Below are 14703 nucleotides of genomic sequence, written 5' to 3'. Positions count from 1 at the left end.
CGTACTTGCACCTTCAGGACTCTGCCTATCGTTTTTTTGTCTTCTCTAAATCCTCTTCACCTGTGTTGCTGCCTTCTGTTTTCCACCTCCTGTCTGTACCTCTCCCTCATAGCTGCCCTCGTGACTGTCCCCCGTTTTTTGTGCCGTCAGTTGTAACCTCTCTTTTTTGCTACCGAATAACTTTTATGTAATTTTGTTCTTGCCTCTCCTATCCATCCATCATTTTTCTTATCTTCTACAGCTTCTTTACCTCAATAACTGTTAGCATTCTTTTCCTCCCTCCTAACGTCTCCTATCTTCCCTCGTCACCTTTCCCTTGACCATTTTCATGACTCACTGTCGTGTCCTGCTCCTTCTCACCCCAGCAGAAATACATCCCTCATAATTATCAGTGTTTTATATTTTACTATTTATCGTCTTCTGTGTCTCTGTATTGTACCATCTCATTCCTGCATGCAAGGATTTAACTGCTCTGTCCTACCAACTGCCTCCTTCCTATCTCGTCTCCTTTCTCCGTTGTCTCAATTTGCTCAGCTCCTTTCTCTTCCTCCTCCTCCTGTGTCACGCTATTTTTTCCAAGCTCCCTTTCCCGCACCTGCACCTGCCTCTGTCCAATCCAGTGCAATAACGCCAGCAGCTGCACACGTCCTACCTAGCTTATGGACCCGCTTCATTTAGTTCCCCCTTTCCCTCTCATGTTCCTCTCCTTCCGTCTCCTCCTCGATCAGAAATTCATCGTTCGCCTTAATCTTCTTGTTGCTGCTGCTGTTGTTTCGATCATGGCTACAGGATTAAGTCGAGTGATTCCTCTCTGTATATCACATGTAAAGCCAGAGATCAGGGGTTCATTTCAGTGTATCTATTAAATTTTCTAGTTGGAGTGAGGAGGCAGCTGAGTGGTGGAACGCTGGACGGGAGTCAGGGAAGCGAGACGATTAAAAGACGTTTAAGGAATGTCAGTGATGAGGTGGAGGAGGTAAAGGAGGAAGGAACGGCTTTGGGGGAGATCAGTAGAGTCAGAACGTTACTGTAAAAAAATTGACCGGTTAGGGAATGGCTGGAAAGTTCGAGGCGTAGGTGAGTGAAGAAAGTGCTGTGATATAGAAATGGAAAGAGAGCGGCCGAGAGCAAGCGTGTAGCGTTACTGTCAAAGAATTGGGCTGTAAGGCATACCTGGAAATTTTGGGTGATTGGTGAGGAAAGAAAGAGCTGTCATATTGAAATGGGAAGAGGGATAGGGACAAGGACAGGGCGATGAAAAAAAAAAGTGTTATCATATTGGAATGGGAAGAGGGGGAAGAGAGATAGGGAGGAACAGGGACAAGGCGAGGAAAGGAATTGCTGTGATATAAAAATGGTGAGGGGGGAAAAAGGGATAGGGACATGGACAGGGCGAGGAAAGTGTTATCATATAGAAATGGGAAGATGGGGAAGAGGTAGAGGGAGGAACAAGGACAAGGCAAGGAAAGGAAGTGCTGTGATATCGAAATGAGAAGGGGGGAAAAAAGGATAGGGACAAGATCGGCCGAGTGTAGCTGTGTCCCCCTCTGCATGGCAATGGCTGGAATATACTCGTGCAGGCGAAACGGGCTAATAAACGAGTGCTACGAGGGACTATAAAGTGAGAGTAAAATTACCATAACCGCACTCCCGGGATACATTCCGAGGCCGAGTTATGAGTTTGAATGTTCGGTAATGATATTTTTTTTTTGTAGTATATATTGTGCAGAAAAGGATAATCCTCATAATAATAATAGTAACAATAATAATGATGCAAACATGATTCTACAGGCATCTATTTTTCTGTCTTTACTTATAATTGCCAATGGAAACATGGTGTCACTTATAATAGTACACTCTTCTTACGCTTAACTCATTATCATTCTTCCTCGTAATCTATTTCCACCTCGTTCATTTATTCGACTTCACGATCTGCTCTTCATTCCACTTTAACGAACTCATTCATAAAACATATAAAATTCATGTTCCGTACTTGTATCGGCTCGTCATCAGGTTAATTAGGGCGAGGGTACGGTGAGCGCACAGGTAATGCCGCTAATAATGCTTTGTGTCCCATCCCCCGCTTATTACTCATGCAAATTTAATGATATGATGTTAATAGAGGGATAATGATCTGGCGGTACATCGTGATTGACCCCCTTTGTCCGATCCCTTTTATTGGTTGTGTCAACTGAATGGTAATTAATATTGTGTCTTAGTAACAAAAGAAGTTCACCCCGACGGATTATAAGTTATTAATCTCTCCCTCTCTTGTTTTTATATCGCTACGGACTCACTTTCTCCGTCACTCACTCTCTTTTCATCTATGTAAATATTTATAGCTATCCATTTCTTCCCCTGCTCAACTCCCTCATTCCTAAACTCACCAATCCACATTTCCAACCCAGTATTTCCTTTTCCTGCCCTCACACACCTGTCCACGCTTTCCTACACCCACCTTTCCCATATCCTCTTCACCATCCATCTAGCTCGTTCCATAACTTTCCACTTTACACTAAACCTTTCTTCTCCACATGTATCTTTCCCTGTTCTCATATAACTCAACTCTATCTCCTTCTCCCCTCCATCTTATTCTATTACTATTACTATTACCAAAGCCTCCATTCAGGTTGCAGATACAACAAGTTGAACCACACAAAATACCAAAAGGTACTAGAGAAAAGCAAAGGCAACGAATAGCTTAGAAACTGGCCAGTGAAAGCCAGAAGGAGGAAAAATAAAATTACTGTTCCAAAAAGACATTGACACGGGACTTAAATGTAGAAATGTCTGCAGAAAGGAAAATCTCATTGGGTAACTGATTCCATAAACTTGTCAACGACGGAAGGAAACATCGTGAGAATTGTGTCGTACAAAAATTCATGGGATTAAAAGCAAGATCGTTTTGACTCTGAGCAATCTCTTACCCTTTTCTCTCACCTTTTTTCGTTTAGTTCACAAGTAGATGAGCCTTGGAATTTGTCAGTTACGGAGAAAAGGGAATGGGAGTTGTTCAGTGTTCCTTTTTCCCTTTTGATTTCGTTCCTATTTTTTTCCTTTATTATTCTTGAAGTGGTTCTTTTTTCTCATCTTTTTCCTCCATAGTTCATCTTACATTTCCATTTCGTTTTCCTTTCTTTGCTTCCTCCATCTCTGTTGAAAATTTCCTCTTCCTCTCACATTCTATTCTAGCTATCTGTCTTTTCTCCCTCTCCGCTTCCATTCTATATTCCGAAGTTTAATTTTACTTGCCCATCATTCGTCTTTCCCCTCCGTCAATATTTCCAGCCTCCCTTCTATTCCTCCTCTTATTTCATTCCTTCTTATGTCTCTCCTTTCATTTCAAACGTTTCTGTTCCTGCCATCTCCAACATTATATCTTTTCCTTTCTTTATCTCTCCCTTCGGCCTCCTTTATGCCCACCATTTACATTAGCCCTTCCTTCCTCCATTTCTTCCTTCTCTTCTCTTACATCAGTGACAAAATTTCTTCACGTTCCCTCCTTTTATCTTCTTCCTTCTTTATCTTTCTCCTTTCGGCCCTCCTTTACGCCTCTCCTTCACATTAGTCTTTCATTCTTTCCTTCTCCTTCTTCCTTCTCCTCTTTCCTTCTCCTTCTTCGTTCTCTTCCTTTTCTTTACATCCTCTTTCTTTATCCTCTTTCGCTTCCTCTTGCCTTTCATCTTTCCTCTCGTTCTTGGTACGTAATATTTCTTTTCATTCCTGTTGCTCGTGTACCACCTATCCAATCTCTCTCTCTACATTTTCTTCTTTCTAATGTATATCCGCCTCCTCGCACCTACAAAGATATAATTACTGAAACATATCTAACACAAATATAACTTCAACGTTTGCATAACACGTTTTTCTCCTGTATGCAACACGTATCTACAATGTTTACTCCCGTGAATTATCAGTAAATCTTTCGTAGTTTAATTTCCTTTTCTCATTCCGTCTGTCTTACGAAATTAATGCTGTGGAAATATCAACCGTGTTTTATCTTATATTTTTTCCGTATTGTATTGATCCAGAGAGGCGAAGAAGGTTTTTGGTGACCCTGAGACGGGGGAGAGAGAGAGAGAGAGAGAGAGAGAGAGAGAGAGAGAGAGAGAGAGAGAGAGAGAGAGAGAGAGAGAGAGAGAGAGAGAGAGAGAGAGAGAGAGAGAGAGAGAGATGAAGGAGGGGGAAGCGTAGGAAGAACAGGACGAAGATGAGAATGAAAGGTGAAGGAGCAAAGAAGAAAGACCGGACGGAGGAAAAGAAGGAGGAGGAGGAGGAGAAGAAGAAGAAGAAGGAAGTAGGAGAAAGGCCGCCACCTTCGGGATATCTCCAGGTCACAGCCTTTCATACCGCGGTCACTATGGGATCGGAACCCTCGGGGAGTTTGCTGTCATAAGGTATTCATTTTCCCTCCACCTCCTCCTCCCCCTCTTAATCCTTTTCTTCCGTCTCCAGCTCTTCCTCCTCATCTGTCTCGTCCACCTGACTCAGCTTCTCGTAAACGTACCCAAGAAGGGAAGAAGAGGAATCCAAACCGATTAAGTATAGGATTAGAACCCCATCATCTCTTGTCTTTCAAGTGGATGAATCTTCTATAGCCTGAAAACCTATCCAACTTATACACTCTTCACTATTTGCTTCATATTTCTCTTGTTTATCAGCCTCATTCATGTGTGATTCCTGTCATTTCACCTGTATTAATAATCTCTACCTGTCTGCCTGTCTGTCTACCTGTGCATTCATTGATTCATCTGTCCTAGCTCTGTCGGGGAAAGGTTAGCCGGTGGAGAAAAAAAAAATAGAAAGAGCCGAGAGGGTGATGACACAGCTGCAACACATTGATTCTACGTGTGTGTGTGTGTGTGTGTGTGTGTGTGTGTGTGTGTGTGTGTGTGAAGGGGGAAGGGTGCACAGTGAGTCTTAGGCACAGGAAGGGTGACACACTGCAATACTAACACACTACCACCTTTGCTGAATAGTAGTAGTAGTAGTAGTAGTAGTAGTAGTAATAGTTGTAGTAATAGATATTGGTGTCATCAGTAACTTAGCATCTCACAACCTAACAACAACTTTTAGAAGCAACAACACAACAACAATCACAACAACAAGGACAGGTGTATTATCAGGTGTGTGGACAGGTGAACAAGGTGGAAAAGAAAGTGAGAGTGACCTGAAAGAGTGATATAAAACTGGTGGTATTTTCATCAACACTAACAACAACAACAACAACAGTAATATAACACCACAGTGCCTGGTGTCATCTGGTTTATTCTTTGTAGTTTTATATTGAGCATTCCTGAAGTTTATTTTTAGTTGTTTTTTATGTGCTGTAGGAAAATAATATTGGTTTTCATTTATTTCAAGTCATCCGTCTCAGCTTCCGCTAGGCACGGGAGGAAAGGAAGGAGATTGGGATGAATGAGGAGAGGCTTTCACGTGTCCTCCTTCCTTCCTTCCATTCTTCCTTTCTTCCTTCCTTCCTTCCTTCCGTCCTTTCTCCCATATTTCTTCTCTGCCATTATAACCCAGTCATTGAACGGAAGGTTAAAGGTGAACGAAGGAAAGAAAGGCAAAAAGGACTAGACTTCCCTTCTTCTCCCTTCCTGCTCTCTTTCTCCCGGCGCAAGGATGAAGAGGAGGAGAAGTTAAGTAGGAAGGGTCCAGAGTCCATTCCCCTATATATTCCTTCCTTCCCTTGCCTTTATAGCCACTGCAGGAAGAAGGAAGCCAGGAAGGTAAGCAAGAAAGTTGGGGTGAGCGAGTTTGAGTCCGCCTTCCACCACCCTCTTCCCCATTTTCTATTCCTTTTACCTGAGTAGCCATATGAAGGAAAATGGGAAGAAAGGTGATGGAAAAGGAAACTCCTCATTTCTTCCATCCCGCGTCTCCCATTAATAGAAAAATAAAGAAAGGAAGAAGGCGGAGGAAAAGAGTCTTCCCATTACTTCCATCCTGTTTGTCTCTAACAGAAAAAGAATGAAAGAAGAAAGGTGCAGGAAAAAGACCCTCTCCATTTCTTCTTTCTCGCATTTCCTTAAAACAGAAAAAAGGATGAACGGAAAAGGAGGTGAAGGAAAAGGAGACCCACTTCCATCCCGTTTCTCCCCCCCCCCCAAAAAAAAATGACTGAAAGAATAATACCCACAGTTTGAGGTGACTCTGTTCTAGGGCGGTCGAAGGGAGGGATGAAAGTCGAGGGCCAACTTCTAATCACCTTCCCAAACTTCCCTTCCTGCCGCGGCGTGGGAAGGAGGAAGAAGGGACGGACCAAAGTTGAGGAGGCATGTCAAAACGCCTTCCCTAACTTGACCCTTCTACCGTCCTTCCCGGCACGGCGTGGGGAGAAGGAAGGAAGAAGGCAAGTAAGACAGAGATAAATAGAATGAAGGAAAAGGGAAGCAGAGTTGAGGGAGCATGTCAAATTGCCTTCCCTAACTTGGCCCTTCTCCTTCCTTCCCGGCACGGCGTGGGGAGAAGGAAGGAAGAAGGCAAGGAAGACAGAGATAAATAGAATGAAGGAAAAAGGAACCAAAGTTGAGGGAGCATGTATTGCCTTCCCTAATTTGTCCCTTCTAATTCTTTCCTAGCACGACGTGAGGAGGATGGTAGAAAACGGGGAAGGAAACAAAGAAGAAAACAAGAAACCAAGAGACAGAAGGAAGGAAAAAGGGACGAAATTTAAGGAAGTATGTCAGACGTCTTCCTTAACTTGTCCCTTTTCTTTCCTTCCTAGCACGGCGTGGAGAAGGAAGGTAGAAAACGGGGAAGGAAACAAAGAAGAAAACAAGAAACCAAGAGACAGAAGGAAGGAAAAAGGGACGAAATTTAAGGAAGTATGTCAAACGTCTTCCTTAAATTGTCCCTTTTCTTTCCTTCCTAGCGCGACGTGAGGAGGAGGAAGGTAGAAAACGGGGAAGGAAACAAAGAAGAAAACAAGAAAACAAGAGACAGAAGGAAGAAGGGACGAAATTTAAGGAAGCATGTCAAACGTCTTCCTTAACTTGACCCTTCTCCTTCTTTCCTAGCACGGCGTGAGGAGGAGGGTAGAAAGCGAGGAAGGAAGCAAAGAAGAAAACAAGAGATGGATGGAAGAAAGAAGAGGACGGAAATCAAGGGAGCATGTCAGTTCACCTTCCTTAACATGTCCCTTCTACTTTCTTCTTATTGTGGCGTGAGAAGGAAGGAAGGAAGTGAACAAGAAAGAAAACAAGAGATTGATAGATAGAAGGAAGAAGGGACTGAAGCGTAGGGAGAATGTTAAACCACCTTCCTTTAAACTTGTCCCTTCTCCTCCCTTCCTTCCTTCCTGCCTTCCCAGCACGATGTTGGAAGGAGGAAGAGAGAAAGCACGAAAGAAAAGAATAGATGGATAGAAACAAGGAAGAAGAGACCAAAAACGAAGAAAGCGAGAAAGAAAACAGATAGATAAATAGAAACCTTCCTTCCTTTCTGCCTTCCCAGCACGATGTTGGAAGAAGGAAGAGAGAAAACACGAAAGAAAAGAATAGATGGATAGAAACAAGGAAGAAGAGACCAAAAACGAAGAAAGCGAGAAAGACAGCAAATAGATAAATATAAACCTTCCTTCCTTCCTTCCCAGCACGATGTTGGAAGAAGGAAGAGAAAAAACACGAAAGAAAAGAATAGATGGATGGAAACAAGGAAGAAGAGACCAAAAACGAAGAAAGCGAGAAAAACAGCAAATAGATAAATATAAACCTTCCTTCCTTCCTTCCTTCCCAGCACGATGTTGGAAGGAGGAAGAGAAAAAACACGAAAGAAAAGAATAGATGGATAGAAACAAGGAAGAAGAGACCAAAAACGAAGAAAGCGAGAAAGGAAACAGACAGATAAATAGAAAAAGAGAAGGAGGAAAATATATAAGGAAGGGGAGCTGAGAGGGACGACTTCGCTAGCTGTGTGTCGAAGGGAATTGGAACCCACAACTCACGTTTACACTTGGGTTCAACGTCGCTCCACTTTTTGTCCGGGCCGCAGCGCCGCGTGGGGGAGCCGACGATCATAAAGCCGTACTCGCACTCGTAGGACACCACGGCGTTGTACGAGACGGCGATGAAGATGGCCTTGCCGTTCTCAGGGTTCTCTGGTATGTCGCATTGCACGGCTGGAGGGAGAAACGGGTGGGAAATGCAAAGTGTGTGGTGGAGACCTTGACTGTGGTGGTGGTGTGTGTGTGTGTGTGTGTGTGTGTGTGTGTGTGTGTGTGTGTGTGTGTGTGTGTGTGTGGTACTGGTTTATATTTTTGGTCTTCTATATTTTTGATGCGTTTTGTAAGCTGTAATTTCCTCTTTGCATGATAAATAGAACATACACTATTTTCACTTTTTCCTTTTCCTTGCACATTTTCCTTCATGGTGTTACTAGTAGCTGAGGGAAAGGTAGGGATATAGATGATGGTAGTTAGGTAGTGGTGGTAGTAGCTATTGTGTTTATGGTTGTAGTTATTAGTGGTGGTGACGGTAGTAGAAAGTAATAGGAGCAGGGAGTAGCGGGCTTTTTTTTATTATTGTTTCCTTTTTTTGTGTGCCCTTGAGCTTTCTCCTTTGTTGTAAAAAAAAAAATGAGGATAATATTAGTACAGAAAGCGATAGAAAAAAATTACCTCAGTTTTGGTGGTGGTGGTAGTGGTAATGGTGATGGTGGGTGATAGTGGTGGTGGTATTGGTGGTGGTGGTGATGTAAGACTCAACTGTAATCAGGCGTAATGAGTGTGTGGAAAAAGAAGTAAACACATTAATGAGTCTTGTAAAAGGAACCAAAAGCCAATGAATAAATTATGGCCCTTCCCTTGCCTCCCTGGAGTCTACTTTTAGGAGGTGGCGAGCGAAGGTTTGCGAAAAATGAAGAAAAAAAAGTGAAACGAATAATAGGGAGTATCTAGAGTAGAGGATAAAATGCTAGGGTAGAATGGTAGGCCTAGGAAAAAATAATAGCTTTGTCCACTCTTATTGATCAGAAAGGGGTGGTTTGAGTAGAAGTAACCGGAAAAGTATAGCGAGGAACAGGGAATATCTAGGGTAAAGGGGTGAATTCTAGGGTGAAATGGTAGAATAAAATAGTAAACTGGTCGACTTTTAGGGGATAGAGAGGGAAGATTTGCACAGAAGTGGCAAAAAAAAAAATAAACCTGTAAAATGAAGAACAAAGAGTATCAAGAATAAAGGGGAAAACGCTAGGTCGAAGTGGAAGGCAAAATTGTAAACTTTTTGATAAGGTGATGAATATTTTATAGCAATGAGGAAATTTGTGCTCGCAAGGCAGGGTAAAAACCTTTGGAAGTGAGGAATTTATGATTTTGGTGTAGGGCTTTGCTATGACGGTAGAAATCTAAAAGGAAGATTAGTTTTGTGTTAAAAAAATCTTTTGAAATGTAGTCATACGAAAAAAAATATTTGCCTAGTTGCGATGAGGAATAGAAATGACGACGAAATATTCTAGCAAAAAAAAAAATACTTAAACGAAGATAATTGCACAGGAAACTATTCACGGCGAAAAGGAATTTGACGACAGAATATATATGTCATGGAGTAGTCGTGAAGTGTTTGAGCAGTAAGAGAAAATCGGAGCAGAGAAATGGAAGAAAGGGGTGAAAAATCGAAAGAGTGAGAGAAAGGAGGTTAGATGGAGGTGAAAAGGAGAGAAATCGGCATGAGATTCATAGGTTAAGCAAGGAAATTTACGATACTGGCGTTGGCATAGCGGTTGAACTCTTAAGGAATAATTCGGATGCGTTGGAAGAGTTATCTGTCATATTAGTAAGAAAATAAATACTTGATTCGTTGCTGAGGAGAAAAAAATGGTTAATGGAAGTCTCTAATACACGAGAACACAAAATCGTTGAAAACTAGAAAAAAAATTGTCACATTCAATATAAATGGAAATGACAACTCGCCTCATAATAAATCACAGGAAACACACCAATGAGGGACGCTAAAATAACACACACAGTTACGTACCATGAATTAAAAAAGAGAAAAAAAATAATCTCCATTACATAATATCACAAAAATACACTGTTATAACAACGGAAAAAAAAAAAAAACATAACCGCGAAAACTCTACGGGAAAAATACATACATCTTAACTTACTAAATTAATGTGAATACAGCGGGGCATACAAAAGCAAACCAAAAGATAATAATAATCTGAGCCCTGAGTAATATCTCGCACGTGCCGGTCCTGGAAACTAATCTAGGGCCGAATCGCGTAAAATTGAAAGTCTCCTGAAGGCCGGCGAGGGGCGGTGTGGAGTAATGCAGGAGGCGAGGCTCATATTAATACGGTGCCCCTCGGAGTACAGCGAGGAGGAGGAGGAGGAGGAGGAGGAGGAGGAGGAGGAGAAGGGTTGAGCTCACAAGAGGATTATTAATAACGTTGGTGGTACTCTTGCAATAGCTACTGTTTTACCACCACAAGTAATAATAATAATAATAATAATAATAATAATAATAATAATAATAATAATAATGACTTTCTAGATTGAACCATCATTTTAGAATTACGTTATTGATAAAAACTAGCTTATGAGCATAGGTAATATAAACTCCTCCTCCTCCTCCTCCTCCTCCTCGTTTTTCCTCTTCCTTCTCTCTTGATTGGTGCGTATAACCCTGAGAGAGAGAGAGAGAGAGAGAGAGAGAGAGAGAGAGAGAGAGAGAGAGAGAGAGAGAGAGAGAGAGAGAGAGAGAGAGAGAGAGAGAGAGAGAGAGAGAGAGAGAGAGAGAGAGAGAGAGAGAGAGAGAGAGAGAGAGAGAGAGAGCGCATAAAGTCTTAATTTTTCTCCACTTGGATATTCTAAAAAAAAACAGCCGACAGTTTAATTATAGGTACTGCGTTAGCCCTCCTCCCCCCAAAAAAAAAAAAGGTTCTGAGGAGCATCGGGACACTACCTCTACTCTGCTAATAATCATAGTCAACACTCACGGGTGCAGGCGGGCAGCTCTCTCGGCCGCCAGGTACCGTCGTGCTGGCAGTAGTAGTTGTTGGCGCCCACGAGTTCGAAGCCCGGCCGGCAGTTGTAGGTGACGCGGCAGGAGAAGGTGAAGCAGTTGCCCTCCTTGACGCCGTTCAGGATATCACCGGGGTCGCCACACGTCTTGGCTGGGTGGGGGAGGGAGAGCAATGGAAAGTTAAAGGGAGAGATAGATGAATAGATAGTTGAATACATAGGTGAATAAAGAGGTAGAGTGAGCTTGAGGAAGATGGTTTAGTGTCTTTTCTAATTTGGATTTTTATTTTCTTTCATTCTTTCTCGCCGTTGTTTTCTTTGTTGTTTTCCCTGGAATGTGTTTATGTGTAGTTTTAATTACCCTTTTGAAGCTAGCGATGGTTTTTAGTGTGTGTGTGTGTGTGTGTGTTAGAGAGAGAGAGAGAGAGAGAGAGAGAGAGAGAGAGAGAGAGAGAGAGAGAGAGAGAGAGAGAGAGAGAGAGAGAGAGAGAGAGAGAGAGAGAGAGAGAGAGAGAGAGAGAGAGAGAGAGAGAGAGAGAGAGAGAGAGAGAGAGAGAGAGAGAGAAGGCTTCTCAGAGATTTCCCCAGAGAGAGAGAGAGAGAGAGAGAGAGAGAGAGAGAGAGAGAGAGAGAGAGAGAGAGAGAGAGAGAGAGAGAGAGAGAGAGAGAGAGAGAGAGAGAGAGAGAGAGAGTCTTCAAAACACACACATTCCTCTATCTCTCTCTCTCTCTCTCTTTGACTCTCTCTCTCTCTCTCTCTCTCTCTCTCTTCTCTCTCTCATTCTTCAACCATCAAGTTCACATTCTTCGCTTGGAGGAGTATCGGAGGAAACATAAGAGAAACGAGAGAGAAAAAATCAACGAGGAATCTTGGAAGGCATTAGGGAGGGACGGGAGGAATGAGAAGGCCGGAGGAAGGGAGGGAAGGAGGGATAGAACAATGAGGAAGAGAAGAGACGATAATATAAATGGTAGTGAAAACAAGGGAGACAGATGGAAGAGATGGATAGATTAGATATGGAGAGAAGAAGAGTTGGATCTGCATATGGAGAGAGGAACAGGAGGGAGTGAGGTAGATGAAGATGAGAGGCTGGATAGATTAGCTCAGGAGAGAAGGAAAGGTAATTGGCTGCACCAGGTAACAAAGACAGGAAAGCATACAGAGAGAGAGAGAGGAGCAGAAGTAGGTTAGGTACTGTAGTTGAAGAGGAGAGAGCCATCTTCCAATCGGTAGGGACTATGGTATTTCGCAAGGACATGTTAAATAAGGATGTAAAAGGACTGAGAATCTCGCTTTTTGTATGTTTCATTAGGTTAGGATACATAAAATTATCTTGTCAAGGACTTATGTTTGTTTTAAGCGATCGTAGTGCATATACAACTTTTTCGGTATTTATTTCGAAGTTAGGCAAGGCATGAACGGGATTTGCATTAGCACTCTTGCAACTGATGTTGTTTGTGGTGGCAGGAACGGTCGAACTGATACTGAATACAGCGGGAAAATAATAGACCAACATGTTCGCAATGTGTTGGTTTTCAATTACCAGAGATAAGGGTCGGATAAATTAGTTTAGTAGAGAAGGAAAGGCAGCGCTGCACGAGGTGAAGAGAACAGGGAAGCATATATAGAGAGAAACAGGAGAAGGTTAGATAAATGAACAGAAGAGAAGAAAAGGGTCGGAAAGATTAAACGGTGGGAGAAGAAAAGGCGAAGAGAACTGAGCATTATTGAGGAAAGAACAGAGATAAAAATAAACATGGTATCCTATCCCACATTTATTACATCCTTAATCTTAACATTATTAAACCCCAAAAAGGTATAGTAGATAGTAAAGTGCAGGAGGAGAGGTTAAGTTATTATTGTTGTTGTTGTTGCTGGTGGTATTGGTGGTTGTGGTTAGTGTTTCAAGAGCTGATGGTTGAGAGAGAGAGAGAGAGAGAGAGAGAGAGAGAGAGAGAGAGAGAGAGAGAGAGAGAGAGAGAGAGAGAGAGAGAGAGAGAGAGAGAGAGAGAGAGAGAGAGAGAGAGAGAGAGAGAGAGAGAGAGAGAGAGAGAGAGAGAGAAACACTATTTTCTGCTTCCATTGTGCCGTTATCAGCGCAAGAGGATGACACACAAATGAACGAAACAAGAAAACAAAGGACGGGGAGATTAGATACAGCGTTAATGTACACACACACACACACACACACACACACACACGCCTCCCCCTTCCCTCTCCCACACACCCACCCACACTCACCCACCCACAGCACCCACATCGCACCCAGACTTCCACACCCAAACCCTGACACAAACCCAACACAACTCACGTTCACACTCGATCTCTGGGCCGAACCACTGCATCGTGTTGTTGTAGAGGAGACACTTGGCCTCGAAGAACCCCCGGGTCGTGTAGCCCTCGTAGCAGGAGAACTGGAGCTTCTGGTTGACTTCGAAGCGGGTCTGTCCTTCCTTCCCGTTGTGCCGCGCGTTGGGGATGACGGGCGGGTCGGTGCAGTACACTTAGGGGAGAAGAAGAGGAGGAAAAAATGAGGGTTAAATAATGGTGAAAAAATATTTGAATGGAACAATTACTTAGATTACTTAAGGGGAGATGAAAAACAAATATGGAGGAAGTGTAAAGGAGATGAGTTAATTATAAGAGATGAAGAGAATTAGGAACGGTAAAAAGTGAGGGTGTTATAGTTGGTTGAAGAGAGGAGTTGATTGGAAATATGATAGAAAAATGAAAGAAAAATGAAGTTATGTAGTTGGGTAAGGAGATGCGTTGTTTGGAAGAGATTAAGAGAAAAAGGAATTTATAAAAGAAAGGTATTATGTAGTTAGAGAAGTATAATACCAATGTTATAGACGTGAGAGGCATAAGGTAAAAAAATATTAATAAAAGAGAAAGGTAGAAGAAGACTTAGAGAAGAAGTTAATGTAAGTAGGATAGCAATGAAGAAAGGAAAGTAAGATTGATAGGGAAAAGAACATGACACATAGAGAGAGAGAGAGAGAGAGAGAGAGAGAGAGAGAGAGAGAGAGAGAGAGAGAGAGAGAGAGAGAGAGAGAGAGAGAGAGAGAGAGAGAGAGAGAGAGAGAGAGAGAGAGAGAGAGAGAGAGAGAGAGAGAGAGAGAGAGAGAGAGAGAGAGAGAGAGAGAGAGAGAGTGTTAAAATGCGGAAGATGGAGGGAAAGGGACAAAAAGAGGTTTAAGCTGAAATTGATTGCATGAGGGAGAAAAGGAAGGAGAGGTAAGAGGCTGTTGGTAACGGGAGATAGATAGGGCTGAGAGGAGAGCGTGTGGGAGGAGAGTAAAGTGAGAAGCAAGACGCAGCTGGATTGGGAGCAGAATGGTGGAATATTTGAAGAAACCAAACCACAGAATATTGGGTAAGAAAATAGAAAGCCTGCTAAGTGTTGCTCCAGACTGGAAGACGATTTTTTGTAATCAGTTAGTCTTTGTGGGGTGGAATTAAAACAAACGAAAGTAGAAAAGAGGGATTATAAGAGAGAGAGAGAGAGAGAGAGAGAGAGAGAGAGAGAGAGAGAGAGAGAGAGAGAGAGAGAGAGAGAGAGAGAGAGAGAGAGAGAGAGAGAGAGAGAGAGAGAGAGAGAGAGAGAGACTGGGTGTTTAGATAATGAAGTCAGGTTAAAAGGTGAGAAAGAGAGAAATACAGGTTTATACATTTACATTTTTGAAGGAAGGCTGAAGAGATGTATATTTTTTTTTACAATTACACATGGTGA

At 42.5% G+C, this 14703-nt stretch overlaps 1 protein-coding gene and 1 long non-coding RNA gene across 4 annotated transcripts in view; one reads left to right on the top strand and one right to left on the bottom strand.

Annotated features, from left to right (window-relative positions):
• The window catches only part of LOC127000002 (uncharacterized), a 69547-nt gene that overhangs the window by 13103 nt on the left and 41741 nt on the right, over nucleotides 1–14703 (top strand). The window lies entirely within an intron of this gene.
• LOC127000000 (uncharacterized) overlaps nucleotides 1–14703 on the bottom strand; it is a 78526-nt gene that overhangs the window by 25724 nt on the left and 38099 nt on the right. For all 3 annotated transcript variants that reach the window (XM_050863363.1, XM_050863364.1, XM_050863362.1), the window contains exons 5-7: nucleotides 13282–13473; nucleotides 10945–11121; nucleotides 7952–8125 (exon numbers count right to left, since the gene is read on the bottom strand). In XM_050863363.1, coding sequence (XP_050719320.1) covers nucleotides 7952–8125; nucleotides 10945–11121; nucleotides 13282–13473 — 543 coding nt within the window. The remainder of the gene's footprint in view (nucleotides 1–7951; nucleotides 8126–10944; nucleotides 11122–13281; nucleotides 13474–14703) is intronic.

Source organism: Eriocheir sinensis, chromosome 17 (genome assembly GCF_024679095.1).
Source record: "Eriocheir sinensis breed Jianghai 21 chromosome 17, ASM2467909v1, whole genome shotgun sequence".
Lineage (NCBI taxonomy): Eukaryota > Metazoa > Arthropoda > Malacostraca > Decapoda > Varunidae > Eriocheir > Eriocheir sinensis.
The sequence above is the reverse complement of the archived record's forward strand: the minus strand, read 5'-3'. Positions and strand labels throughout refer to the sequence as shown.